The sequence below is a fragment of the Natrix helvetica genome (assembly GCF_964273705.1).
Source record: "Natrix helvetica genome assembly, chromosome: 1".
Taxonomy (NCBI): Eukaryota; Metazoa; Chordata; class Lepidosauria; order Squamata; family Natricidae; genus Natrix; species Natrix helvetica.
Genome location: NC_138548.1, coordinates 116887902 through 116902683, shown reverse-complemented (window position 1 = coordinate 116902683; position 14782 = coordinate 116887902). Strand labels below are relative to the sequence as shown.

General features: G+C 41.7%; 2 protein-coding genes across 3 annotated transcripts in view; both read right to left on the bottom strand.

The window, feature by feature from the left end:
- Window positions 1-14782, bottom strand: part of LOC309383865 (NACHT, LRR and PYD domains-containing protein 12-like) — a 259601-nt gene that overhangs the window by 168371 nt on the left and 76448 nt on the right. The gene's annotated exons all lie outside the window — the stretch shown is intronic.
- The window catches only part of LOC309384094 (NACHT, LRR and PYD domains-containing protein 12-like), a gene marked incomplete at its 3' end in the record, with an annotated part of 49414 nt that overhangs the window by 30320 nt on the left and 4312 nt on the right, over window positions 1-14782 (bottom strand). Inside the window, exons 2-4 of the mRNA XM_081937285.1 lie at window positions 12566-12857; window positions 6723-6761; window positions 556-2209 (exon numbers count right to left, since the gene is read on the bottom strand). Coding sequence (XP_081793411.1) covers window positions 556-2209; window positions 6723-6761; window positions 12566-12836 — 1964 coding nt within the window. The 5' untranslated portion in view covers window positions 12837-12857. The remainder of the gene's footprint in view (window positions 1-555; window positions 2210-6722; window positions 6762-12565; window positions 12858-14782) is intronic.

The following is a 14782-nucleotide window of genomic DNA, read 5'->3' as shown; positions in this document are numbered from 1 at the left end:
CTGCTCACTTTAAATCATCCTCCCATCCCACCTAGCCCAAGCTATCTTTTCATTCAATTAGAATAGAGCTGGAAGGACCTTGGAGGTCTTCTAGTCCAGCCCCCTGCTCAACCAGGAGAACCTATACCATTTCAGACAAGTGGCTGCCCAGTCTCTTCTTAAAAACCTCCACTGATGAAATACCCACAATTTTTGAAGGCAGGATATTCCACTAATTGTTCTCACTCTTAGGAAGTTTCTTCTTAACTCCAGGTTGCTTCTCTCCTTGATTAGTTTCCATCCATTGTTTCTTGTCCTGCCCTGAATATAAGTTGACCCTCTCTTCTTTGTGGCAGCCTCTCAAATACTGGAATACTGCTTCACTTCTAAGATCATACTTATCTTCACTTCTAAGGACTGAAAGCCATCTTTAACTTAGCTGACCAAAGACACTTATGCATACTCCCAAGTGACATTTTTCTGGTCTATTATTATATTTGAGACAGTAAGTTATAGAACAGTCGTGACAGGATCATAAACTGAATGGAATGTTCAACAGACTTTCAAAATACTTACTCATTTTCTGGAAAATCAAAACTGTAAACACAGAGTTCCTTTAAATTCTGGCAGTGTTGTATACAGTAGCTGAGGATCATCAATTCCATGTCAGAGTTGCACTTATCTCTTATTTCAGTGATACCACATACTGCATTTTTTATAAAATTGTCATCTTGTGTCTCATATAAATAACTAAATGCGTCGTTTACCAAGTAGAACCCATAAGGATCTTTAAATTTATTTTTCACCCAGTCTAGCACTAATTCTTTATTCTTAGGAGAAATTTCCCATCCAAATTTTTTTTTCAACTCTCTCATTCTTTCTTCTTCATTTAAAAAACCAAAGAGGAAGCGAAATCCTACTGCAAAATCAGTCCTAGAAGATTTATGTCTTTCAAATAATGTCTGCAAATTTTTATTCAGATTTTGAGAATGCTGCTCCTCTCCTTCTTCTAAGACATAAAACAAAGCAGCAAAAAACTCCTGGAAGCTTAAGTGAATGAAGCTGTAGGTTTGAATACAATCAATGTCCCTTTTGAAGATGCTCTGATTCAGAAAAAGGGGGAGGGAGTTTCCCTGATCTAAAATGTGCTTCTTGACTTCTTCCTCCGTAAATAATATTTGCCGTTTCCTGATTCCTTCTTCAGCCAAAGAGCATAAGCCTTTCACATTGGTTTGGACATCCTGTGTGGATTCTTTAGGGTGAAACTTTAACAAACTGGAGAGATACAGCATATAGATTAAAGTGAGAGTGTATGATGTCTTCTGAAGATCTATGCCTCTCTCCATCTCCTGTTTCATCACTGTGCAGATGATCCAGCTCACAAGGGGAATGACACACATGGTGAAAAGTGTATCATTTTGTTTAACAAATCTGAGAGGTTCAGTTGCTTGGTCTTTATTTCCAAAAAAATTGTAGAAATATTCTTCTCTTTCCTTTGTAGAAAATCCCAGTATCTCAAAATAACCTGGGCGCTCTAAACATTGATGGAGTTTCTCCAAAGCAGTTGGTCTTGTTGTGATTATAAGAGAGGATTTAGGAAGAAGCTTTTTTTGAAATAAGCTGCTCAAAAGAATTCTCACTGGTTCCTTCTTCCAGGGATCAGTGCAAAAGTAGTTTTCAGGCTGATCAAAGGAATACTTTAATTCATCAAACCCATCAATTATGAATAGAAGCTTTTCTTCATTCTTCAATATATTTTGAATGATATTTTTCGATTTGTGCTCCTTGAGCCATCCTTCTGAAATTATCTCTGCAATGCTACTCTCTTCTGCCTCTGCATGGAGATTCATCTTTCTACAGCAAATATAGAAAACATAATTAAATTTGTCCTGGTAAAGTTGTTGAGAAGCCCAATCAAACCAGATTTTTTTGGCTGTCATGGTTTTTCCAATTCCTGCAGCTCCTTGTAGTACAACAACTTTTGGAATTAATCCATTTTTATCAGGGTTAAATAATGCTTCAATGCTGGTGGAAGACTCAGCTCTTTTACTGATGATTTCACGATGTTTCCTTCCCATAGCAAGAATTTCATGTTCTCTCTCCTCTTTAGATGGGTGATAATCTAGGATCATTAGCTTTGAGTATCTCTGATTCAAGAATACATATTCACCTGGAAGAGCATTAGGATCTTTCATTGTTTCAAACTTTTCTTTAATGTAATCTCTGTAAACTAAAGAAAGAATGAATAACATTAGAAGTGTGAAAAATAAGACTTGCACAAGACACTTAATTAAGTGTTTTGTCTATGTATTTTTCTCCTCTTTCTCCCATCCACCCTCTGGATTAATGTGTTGAAGGAAGTTGTAGGATACTTTGTTAGTTGGCTTGTCAGAATTGGTGTGAATAGGCAAATACTTGTTAATCAGTACATTAAATATTTATCATTTTAAAACTCTTTTTATTCCCCACAACATTTCTCAAATGATTGCATTAAATACTAACAGGTTATATAAGGTTCTTTCTTTGGATTGTGATAGATGGATATTTTTAAATATTACCCTCCCCCTTAGATATAGTAAATATTCTCAGAGTGCATCTAATTCCCAACTTACTTCATATTTAGGGTGGATTTTTTTTTATTCACAAAGAGAAAACACACACACACACACACACACACACACACCTTTGATCATATTCATATTCTCACATTCTCATATTCATATTCTCATATTCATATTTTTACCCTCTTACCCCACCTCATGGTGGCAGCACCAGCCATGCTCTCCATAGGAGCCTGCAGCTGATCCGAAACTTGTAGACCAATCCCTTTCACCACCTGTCTCCCTCTACCTCCTGCTGCAGTTGGCCTCCATGCGGTCACCGACTCCTGCATGTGGAGGGGGGGAGCGAGGTGCCCGGTTGGGCCTTGTGATGAAAAAAAATAAGACGTCTCTGAAAATAAGCCCAAGTGTTTATTTTGGGACCCAAAAGAAAATAAGACTGGGTCTTATTTTCGGGGAAACACAGCTGATGCAGTCCAATCTAGGTGAAAATAACCTTTTCCACCTGAGCAGAAAGGAAATTACCCCGATAGCAGAGGAACAAAAAATCAACTTCTGATTGACAAAATGATTTGGGAAAACTGCAAGAAAAAGAAGTCCAACCTGAATATAGTATGGATTGACTACTTTACTTTACTTTACTTTACTTTACTTTTATTCATATTTATAGACCGCCCCCTCTCCCAAAAGGGACTCGGGGCGGTGTACAGTCAATACATAAAAGATACATAGATAAATCAATACTTAGATATTTAAATACATAAATAGTTAAATACTTAAATACTTAGATGGAGGAGGTTAAAAGAACTGTACATTAAAGTAAAGTATTTAAAATACAATATTTTAAAAGACCCCTAAAAAATACCCCAAAGAGTTAAATTTAAAATGGTTCCCCAAAAATACCAATTAAAATATATCTGCCAGGAGGTAAAAGCTATGAGTGTGCCAGGCCAGCTAATCGAAACAGGTGAGTCTTCAATTTTTGTCGGAAGGAGCGGAAGTCGGTGGTGGTTCTAATGTCGGGGGGGAGGTCATTCCAGAGGGTTGGGCCCATCACAGAGAAGGCCCTACTCCTAGGCGTCGCCCGTTGGCATTACCTGGTGGGCGGCACCAGGAGAAGTCCCTCCCTGTGAGAGTGAATTGGTCGCAGGGATGTGTGCGGCAGGATGCGATCCCGCAGATAGCTAGGTCCTGTGCCATGGAGCGCTTTGAAGATGGTAATCAACACCTTGAAACACACCCGAAAAACCACAGGCAGCCAGTGCAGCTCGCGCAGGAGAGGTGTTACGTGGGAGTACCTAGTACTCCCCATGATGGCCCGCGCGGCTGCGTTCTGGACTAGCTGTAGTCTTCGGGCGCGTCCCAAGGGAAGCCCCATGTAGAGAGCATGTAGAGAGCATTGCAGTAGTCCGGCGAGACGTCACCAGCGCATGAGTGACCGTGCGTAGGGCATCCCGGTCCAGTAGGGGCCGCAATTGGCGCACCAGGCGAACCTGGTGGAACGCCCCCCTTGCCATGGCTGCCACATGGTCGTCCATCGACAGCCGGGCATCTAGGAGGATGCCCAAATTGCGCGCCCATTCCACAGGGGGCAATTGCTCACCCCCTATGGCCAGTGATGGAGTCAACTGTCTGAACCGAGGTGCCGGTAACCACAGCCACTCAGTCTTGGAGGGGTTGAGCTTGACTACAAAAAGGCATTCGACTCTCTGCCACATGACTGGATAATCAAGTGTCTAGAAATAATAGGAGGCAGTAGAAGCATCAGAAGCTTGGTGCAAAGATCGATGGCACAATGGAAGACACAGATGCAGGTAAGAGACTGGGAGAGGTTAATATCAAGAGAGGACTATTTCAAAGAGATTCACTGTTTCCTCTGTCAACAATACTGAATAACTCAGGACATAACTCAGCCAAGAAACTGCAACGGAATTTGGATGAGATTTGGATTGAAAATATAATTTGTCTGCAAGCAAGAACTGGCGGGACCATAAAATAGATAAAATCATAGAAAATGAAGAAGTTAAATAGCTCTGGAACTTTAGAATTCAAATAGACAGGCACCTACCACATAACTCCCTGGATTTAACAATTGTTGATAAGAAAGACAAAAAAGTCTGGTTAGTGGATGTGACAGTGCTTGGAGACAGCAGAATAGAAGAGAAAGAACTGGAGAATATAGCAAAATACAAATACCTACAAATAGAAATAGAATGACTGTGGCAAAGGCAAGCAAGGGTAGTACCAATTGTAATAGGTGTCTTGGGTGCAATCCCAAAACAACTGGAGTACCGCTTGGACACCATTGGGATTGACAAATTGCCATCAGTCAATTGCAAATGCAGCTTTACCAGGAATAACTTCCATCCTGTGGCAATATATACAACACCATCAAAAATCCACGTGTACCTATAGGTAGACAAAAATGCCAAACCCAGTCTGAACATCTGGCTAACTGTGTGATGATCAATAATAATAATGCTCTGCAAGATATCTATAATCACATCAAGACAATTATCGAGTTTGAAAAACTGGCTGTCTATACAACAAACCAATGATTATAGTTTAATAACTATATTAAAGATGAGAGCTATGCCAGAGGTTCAACCATACTGGATAGGTCTCATCAGAGGAGAAACAAAGAGTGTCTCTCCCATAAAAAAAAATATGGTGAGACGTAAGTTTCAGAAAGCAAAAGCGGCTCAGATGTTGTCCGGGTTAACAAGGTCTATGCTAGATGTTGCAGTTTCTGGATATCTGGTCAAAATGGGGTATAGGACTCATCCCATACTTCATAATATGGTTGGTAGCAAATGTTGCAGAACAGTCATATGTTAATTATTGACTTGTAGATCCCTATTACATTTGTATAGAAAATGAACGAATAAGCATTGCCATTTATGAGATATAACAGGAATAACATCTCCTTTTAAAAAACCGTATTTTCAGAGTATAAGATGCACTTTTTTTCCCCTTAAAAGAGAGTGAAAATTTGGGTGCGTCTTATACCCTGAATGTAATCCTGCTCACCCCTACCTTTTGGCTTCTGCCTCCCAACAATTTGCCTCCTTGCAGCAAACAGCAAACAGCCGGTTTCAGTTTCAGCTTCAGCACAGCTTGATTAGCACAAGCAGCTGATTGTCGGTTGGATTGGCCTCCTGACCATCAGCTGTTTCAGGCTGCAGGGATTGCCATTGTCTATTGCTGCCTCCGCGTGGCACATTTTCCACCCATTCCGATCCCCATCGTCTGGTACAGGGAGAAAATGGGGCACACAGATGCCAAAAACGGGATGTACGGAGGCTGAAAACGGGGTGCACAGAAGCGGCAGTAGGCTATGGCAATCCCTGCAGCCTGAAACAGCAGATCATCAGGAGGCCAATCCAATTGATAATCAGCTGCTTGTGCTAATCAGACTGTGCTGAAATTGAAACTGAAACACGCTGTTTGCTGCAAAGAGGAAAATTGCTGGGAGGCAGAGGCAGATTTTTTTTCTTATTCTCCTCCCACTAAGTGTGTCTTACACTTTGGAGCATACTCCCAAAAATATGGTACATTTTTGCAAAGTCTTAATATTATTATATTTGGAATGGATGTTATTATATGCCTCAGACAATTTTGGGTTTTAACTTTTGGTGATGACTATATTCTTTTGAACTATTTCATGGAAATTGTGGCTAGATAACCAAAATGGATTCTCTCTGCCATTCTTAGCAGTAGGAGACTTTTTGTTTAAGATTACAAAGGAACATTTATGGCCTCAATTAGCCAATGGAGAGAAGACTTCATGTTACTTACAAATTCTGAATAAAGTGTGTACAAACATAATGTAATACTGGAAACCCCTGTCTTGTTGGGTGATCATTTTAGATATTTCCTTATCTAAACACAAAAAGAGAATGACAAGGGAGAGAAAAAAAAACACCAATGGGGCCAAACCTTCTGCTGGTTTCACCACTGAGTTCCCTTTTGGAAAGCAGTGAGAAAGTATTGGAAACTTACCTTCCTTCCTTCTTTCCTTCCTCCTTCCCCTTTTTTTTTCATGGTCAGCACCACAAAGCCTCCTGGAGTTTTCCCCATTCACAGTAGTTTGCATAGATGGGGAAGGAGAGGGGAGGAACTGCTCATGCTGAATTAGTTTTAAACATAATTCAATGACCCTTTGAATGATTCCTGCCTTACCTGATAAATCTGGAAGTTGGTGAGCATCAACATCTGCAACTAAAGATGGATTAGAATTAGTGAAATACACATTTTAAAAATGGTAAGTCATCGAGTTTTTTTTAAAAAAATAAGTAAATGTGTGGCTTTATAACTTCTATGAATGAATAGCAATATAACTTAGACTCATATACCACTTCACAGTGCTTTATAAGTGTCTTTAAGTGGTTTACAGAGTCAGCATATTGTCCCCAGTGGTGGGATTCAGCCATTTCGTACCACTTCAGGAGAACCGGTTGTTAACTTTCTGAGCAGTTTAGTGAACTGGTTGTTGGAAGAAATCATTAGGGCAGAGAGCAGGTTGTTAAATTATTTGAATCCCACCACTGATTGACCCCAACAATTTGCATCCTCATTTTACTGACCTCCAAAGAATGAAAAGCTGAGTCAACCTTGAATTGGTGAGAATCAAACTGCTGAACTGCAGGTAGCCTGCAGAACTGCATTCTAACCACTGTGCCACAATGGATCTACATTTATAATGTATATTAGATTTCTTATCTAATAATTTCTATGCCTTTCTATACATTTATTTTCCTCTTTCCCCTTTTTCTTTTTCTGATGGACTTGAATGGCCCACAATGGTGAAAATTATAGTAGCTGACTGTGCCCTTGCCCTCTCTCCCACCTCTGGGTTGCTTGGAAGAAGAACTGCCACTCAACTCTTTCCTAAGACACTACTAAGCCAAAGGGATATTATGTTCAATAGTAACAAAGCCATCCGGAAATCAAGGAGGGTCAGATCAAATATACTACTCATATCCTGGGGCCATCCATAAATGCAGTCAATACCATCTCTGTGCTAGGTATCTACCTGAAACGCAAGTGGAAAGAATCTAGGTAATTTTTTCTTCTTGTTTTCTTCAAATGAACTGTCATCTCCTTTTGAGCAGGTGGCATTATCCCCTCCAGCGGTGGGTTTCAAATTTTTTCTATGGACATGGCTAGGTGGGGGAGCATGTAATTGAGTGGGCGTGGTCACTCAGGCACATGAACACACAGTCACATGCCGCCCACCTAACCACGCCCACAGAACCACGAAAATTTCTGTTTTGCCAACTGGGAAGCTGGCAAAGAACCCTCAGTTTCCCAGCTGCTGCGGCTCTCAGAAAAAAGAGTCAGAGATGCTGGCCTGGCGCTTGCTTCCCTTACTGCTCACCACCGCTCGCACCCTTGATGCTTTCCCGGCCAGCCACCCAGCTAAGCAGGCAGGCGTGGCCCAGGCTGCATTTGGCAAGAAGGAGGCGGTAAAGGAAGCAAGCCCTTTACCAGCATCTCTGCCTCCCTCTTCCAAGAGCTGGCGTGGGGCTCCCTTCCACTCTGCTCACTCATTTGCAGCCACCCACGCTCCGGCTTGCCTGTTTCATCTGTGTTTTCCCCTCCTCCCCTAAATTCTTCCGTGGCTCAAGGAGGAAGGAGGCAGAGATGCTGGCCTGGCACTTGCTTCCTTTACCACTCACCACTGCTCATGCCCTTGCCACTTTCCCCACCAGCCGCCCAGCTAAGTAGGGCAGGCGGGGCCCAGGCTGCAGCTGGCGAGGAGAGGGTGGTAAGGGAAGCAAGCCCCATGCTGGCATCTCTGCTTCCTTCCTCCAAGAGTCGGCATGGGGCTCCCTTCCACTCCGCTCGCGCATCCACGGCCGACTACGCTCTGGCCACCCTGCTCCCCCCTGCATTTTCCCCTTCTCCCCTCAATGCAGCCATCCCTTCTGCTCCACTCGCCCATGCTCTGGCCTTCAGGAGCAAGAAAGTGGCATGGGAGGTTTGGCTTGATGGCCTGTTTTGTCTCGGAAGGGGGAGAAAGAAGGTGGAAGTGCCAAGCAGGAAGACATCTCTCTTGGCTGCCTTCAGCCGCCTCTTGCCGGGTAGTTCTGTGTGGATGTGCTGGTGGCAATGGCGGCAGAGCTTGCCTTAGCTCTCCACCATCCCAGAACTGTACTGCACAGAACCAGCAATATGGCAGGATATTCTTTCTTTCTTTCGGTGGCAGGAGAAGGAAGAAAGTGCTCCAGGAGGGCAGGCGCCAGGTGGATGTCCCAGGGCTGCTGCACATGTGCACCACCTGCCCTCCTGGAGCACTTTCTTCCTTCTCTCGCTGTCCATTAGTGCTGCCGCGGTTGATTTGGCTGGGGGAAAGGCCCCCCAAAGGTGTGGTGTGCTCTGCCACTGCTGTTGCCGCTGCTACTGTCAGGCACATCCATGCAAGAGAATTCCCCAGCACAGCACAGTTCTGGGACGGCGGGGTATTCTTTCTTTCGCTGGTAAAGGGGCATGGCCAGGCCGCCATCACTAACAGTCCAGTATGCCAGATTTTCACTACCTCTTCTGACGTACCATACCATACCAAGAGGAACCCACCTCTGATCCCCTCCCATCAAAAATCATTTCCCATCTCTTGGGTTCAACTACATGTGTTAATTAGTCATGGATATAAAAGAAGGCAGGATTCAAGGCCACAAGTAGCTCAGACACTTCCTCAAGCCAACTGGGGCAAAAGACAAATTGCCTTTTGCGATGGGCAGTGACTGACTTACAATGTGATAGAATTTGCTGAAGAATCCACATGCACCAGCAGCTGAAATCTGAATGAAGCAGAAAAATATCACATCGTAGAGTTTGAAGTGAGATTATCTATAAGGAACTATCAGGAATTTGCTTATTTTTATTCAGCAAAGCTTCCCTTGTCAGGAGAGAGAAAAATTAGTTTGCCTCAGCTTCCTCCTATTAAAGTCCCTTCTATCAAGAGGGACTCTTGAGCTCCCTCTCGCCCCATTCTTCTAGGAAAGCAAGATGTGGGCCTCAGTGCTCACTGCCGATATCAGCCAGGAGGATCCCATAATTCCTTCTGCAATGCTCACATTTCTATCCCAATTTATTTTCCACGTGTGGATGGTGGGGGTAGAAATCCTTGACCTCCCAACAGTGAGGGCTTTGTGGTGTGTGGTGAGTGTAGTCCACATTACAAGCCTCTACCATTTATTCTCCAAGTACGTCTTAAATTTGGGGAAACTTGCATACCATCTTCATCGCATCATCAATCTCCCAATTTGGAAAACAATTCCTTTGTTGTTTCCAATTGTGTATATGTCTCTTTCAGGCATTAGAGTCTTAAAGCTGACCGAGCTTTCTTGCCAGCACTAAGTCTCTCTGCCAACTCGGTGCCCCCATTTCTTCACAGGAAATCTCAACACTGGAAATTCACTTTCGGGATTACTTGTTGCAGGCGCTGGATGGACAGCTGGGTGAGTTAGCAGGTGAGGAGCAAACAGGCTGTCAGAGGGGAACAACAATGGGAGGGCACTGGATGGAGAGCAGGCATGAGGGCGAGCAAGCGGGCTGGCAACGGTAGGTTGGCTCTGCCCTGAATGCTGAACTAGAGGTTCAGCTGCAGAAGAGGAAGGGTTGAGGGTGGGGAGGAAGTGGCAGGTGGGGGCTTCCTTATTTGACACTCACCACCAGTGTCTCTTGGGCTGTGCTAGTTGGGGAGCGAGTGAACAGATATTCAGCAGGCACATAGCAGCAGCACTGAGTGGGGTACTTCCCATTTTGACCCTCTTACCACTGCTGTTGCCTCTGCAAATTGGTTCTGGACCGAATGGGCAGCTTGGCTGTGGTGGTGTGCGGGCAGTGGGCTTCTGCCACGCTGCAAGTTTTTAAACTGCCAGTTTCTTTCTATGCTGCGGCTTTGCCAGATTTTTTTTACAACGACACACCTCTGCACATTTTTTAAAACACTGTAGCTCTTCCATTTTTTTCTATTCTATGGCTCTGCAAGACTTTTTTTAAAGTGCTGCTGCCACATTGCAAGGTTTTTTTGTACAAGGTGGCACTGTTGTAAAAAAAAATCTGGCAGGGGCTGTGGCACTATAAAAATGTGCAGAGGTGCACGATGGGGGAAATAGTGGCAGAGCCACAGAGCTTTAAAAGAAACCTTGCAGAATGGAAGACACTCCGCCACTGCCCACATCCCACCACATCTAAATTGCCCCATTTGGGTTGAAGCCAAGGCACAGAGGCAATGGAGGTGGTGAGGGGGGTCAAAATAGGAAAGCCCCTGCCTACCTCTGCCTTCCCACCCTCTGCCCCATCCCCCACTGCAGCTGAACTGCCGATTCAGCATTTGGGTGGAGCCAACCTAATGCCGCCACCCTCTGACAGTCTGCTCACTCATCCTTCCACCCAGCACCCCTCCCAATGCCTCTCCCCTCTGACAGCCCTCCCACTCGCTCACTCACCCGCTTGCTTACCTGGCTCTCCATCCGGCACTTGCAGTGAATTAACTCTGCAGCGAATTACCGGTGTTGAGATACCTTGTGAAGAAATGGCAGCACTGAGTTGACAGAGGGAACTTGGAGGTGGTGCCCTCATCTGGCCATGCCGAGCTAGCAACATTGAGTAATCATAGATCCCTTGCTACAGAGTTGGTCTCCCAGTTGATATCAGGATTGTTACAGTCTCCTGTTACTACTGTGGTATGTTTCCTACCCAGAGTAGTTCTCTGTTGGCCTAATTATTTTGGTGAGGTTCTCAGTCACATCTTTAATTTTTGCTCCAGGGAGACAACATACCTCCCTAGATTGAATGTCTGGTCTGCAGATAGCTGGTTATGTTCATCTGAGAATATAATCTGCTATCATCAACACTCATCTACCTTTCTTGGGGGAGGTAGTCTGGGGTACTTTTCTATTTATCACAGATGTGTTTGATAATGTGACTTTTCAATGGATATTTGATTATGTCTTTTTTCTAGGTGTCTGCATGTGTTTGAGGAGGAGGTTGTGAGTCTGCATGTTTTAATCTGGGGGAGAAATCGATTGCTCAGTTGTAATGGGGCTAGATTGAGATTGGTAAATTGGGTAGTAGGGATTTGTTGCATGAATGCTACTTCTTTCTTTGACTGTCATGTTTCCTTCTGTGTGTGACATGCCTCCATTTATCTTCCTCCAAAGGTTTAGCCACAGGGTCAATTCTTCTGGGGGTTCTTTATTCATTATTTGCTTCAATTTGGATATAACCTTGTTGCCCAGGTTGGAGTTGGGCTAGAGTTTTAGATCCTTTGCTATTTTTTCTAGTAGTTCATATAATTTACATTTAATACATTCATAATTTGGGTATTCTTTGAGCATAAGGACACACATTCAACATATATTGCATACCACAATAGTGCCAGTCATCTGTTCAATGAGTTTGTTTCTTTTTTGCTGGTTGCTTTAAGGGTTAAATATATACAGTATATAAAAGTAGGAGATTTTGTCTCAATATATATTTGAAGAAAAAATATAGTTTAAAAATGTTTCATTTTGGGAGTTCATTGAAGGAATTAAGAGAATGCTGCCCCTCTTTGGTCTCTGACTCCACCCAGCATAACATGCCCTGCTCTCTTCCCTAGTAGCAACAGTAGCATCACAACCTATAAGATACTTTAATACTGTATTATGTCAGGAAGGATGCTGGAAAAAAGGATGGATTAAATTAAAATGTTAAATATCTCCCTTAAATTTAGATCAATGGACTAACATCTTTGGCTTGAACTTGGCTTATCCATTTACTTTAACAGTGACAGGAAAATGCCAAACTGAGTGATAGTGCAGATGTTCCCTTGAATTTGATTTCAAGCTCAAGACCTGGAATCTCAGACTGGGATAAAAGTTCCATTCTGAAATCCCAGGTAGCCACTGCTGATCCTAACCACCACCAACAAATCGGATGAGCAAAATTCAGTGGCAAAGAAATGATAATGGCTCTTTATTGCCTTTTGATCTTAAGTGGAGAGAACATTTCTGTAATATGTTGGTTTTGCTTACCTTTCTGTCCAGTTTCTTCAAGTTTTTCTGCAAGATCATTTCTGTTGCATTTTTGAAAGACATCAATGCATACCTCTAGAGCATCTTCTCCATAATGTTGAATCAGGAGATCTACAACGTCTTGTGCCTCTGCTTTCTCCAGTGAAGCTTTAGGAATGTTTGGCCTTTCATTATAATCAATAGAATGTAGCCACCATTTAAATTCTTTTAATTCTTTCTCAAGGAGTTCATTCAATGCATCGTAAAGTTCTTTTTTCACAGTGTTATTCATGTCAGTTATGATGGATTATATCTAAAATTAAAATTAGAGAATTAAACTAATATGGAAAATGAGATTTGAAGGCAACAGTATTCAAGTTAAACTAGTTAGCTCATTCACAAAGGCACAGCAGTTAATTTATCATTTCATTCATACTGGTTTGTGTATGTCACCTATTCCATACATTCTAGGCAGGCTATATTCCTAAAAGGTAGACAGCACTTATCCTGACCTGAGATGGCAAGCTATAACCAAGAAGCCTGTCCTTCTGGTTTCCACCTGTCTTTTCTAATGATGTGAACCCAGAGCTTTCCTCTTGGCTTTAACATAATGGGCAGACAGATTCCCCTTGAAGTAGCTTCTCCCTGTTTGGAGCCACACTATTCAGAAGGTGCAAAAACACAGTAAACTGTTCCTTCTGGATTGTCAGAAAGGATGCCATGGAAATGTAGAGGGTGTTTTCTCACTATCTAATCCCATTTAGGTCATTCATAAGAACAAACACTGTAACTTCCATCCCTGAACTCAGATCAGAAGAGATGCAGATACGGAAGTTGGAGATGGAATGATAACTATTCAAATGATAACTTTATATATACAAAAAGAAATAGTAAAAAGAAATAGTAAAGAAAAAGGTATAGACAAAAGTGTGGAAAATAATAGAAAGCCAAGAAGATGCAAAAAGACTAAAAGAAGCTATTTCTGAACTGGTTTTATAATAATTACTTGATACCATTTCCCTCTCAAAATTACATAATATACTTCCATTTCCCCAAATGCAGTCCTTTTTAACCAGTAAATCTAGTTCATTTTTATCCGTTTTGAGCAAAAAGTCCTTAAGGAGTTTTTGGCCTTTTATAAAGTGATTTTTCTTCCTTCCCTAATCAAACCTGTCAATTTAGCCATTTATGAAAGTTCTACCACCATTGTGATTCACTCTGCCATTGTGGCTATCTCTGTATTTTTCCATTTTTGCTCCCTGCAATTACCATATATAAAACCAATCACCCATAAATCTGTTGTAATTGGCTATTAATAATTCCTAGTAAGGAAAATTCTAGTTTCCTTGGAATATTATTTTCTTAATTCTCTGCATAATCATATATATTGGCATTCACTATTTCATTAGCCTGCCATGCATGGTAAACTGTCCCTTTATGGTTTCCACATTTTCAACAGCAATTAGAAGTGCCTTTCCAAATTTTAGATAATGTATCATATACCGACAGTACATCTTATAAAAATTATTTTTAAGTTCTAAGGTAGTATGAATTTCAGACCTTTTGATGATCATCTCCAATTGATCTATTTGTATGTTATAACCAACATTCTTAGTGCATTTTATCATGCATTTTAAGTTGTTCCATTTCAAAACTCAACAAAAGTTTATACATTTTTGCAGTTATATATTTATTGTATGTACATTATTCCATTTCAAACTCTATGCTGTTCTATTCCTGGTAGCTTTTTATCTAGATTAAACCTCTCCCTTATTTATATGTATGAAAACCAGAAACAAGCCAATTCTTCTGCAATTGGTAGTTTCCTTGATTTCTTCTTGGGTTCTCCATTTTCTGCAGTAGCACATCCTGGTGCATTTACCATTTTTCTTTGTCCTCTTATTTCTTTTTTATAAAAAGCTTCTTGTTCTGAGGTCACTAAATATATTTTCAGGAAAAACTTGGCTGTAAAGCACCATGAAGCAGTCTAAGGGCTATTGCTATTAATTTTTTTTTAAGTTTTATTGGTTTTTACAAATATTTTGGGGAAAAGGGTACATAAGTATGGAGAAAAATTTTGACAGCTACATCATATGGAAGGTGGTACTTCCCCGGGATCTTACATCTCTCTCTTATTTTATATATATTAAAATATCATTATTACATACATATTAGCAGCTTAGGTTTACCTCAAATTCTTTAACATCTTCAATCGTACTTTATATCACTTCTAACTAT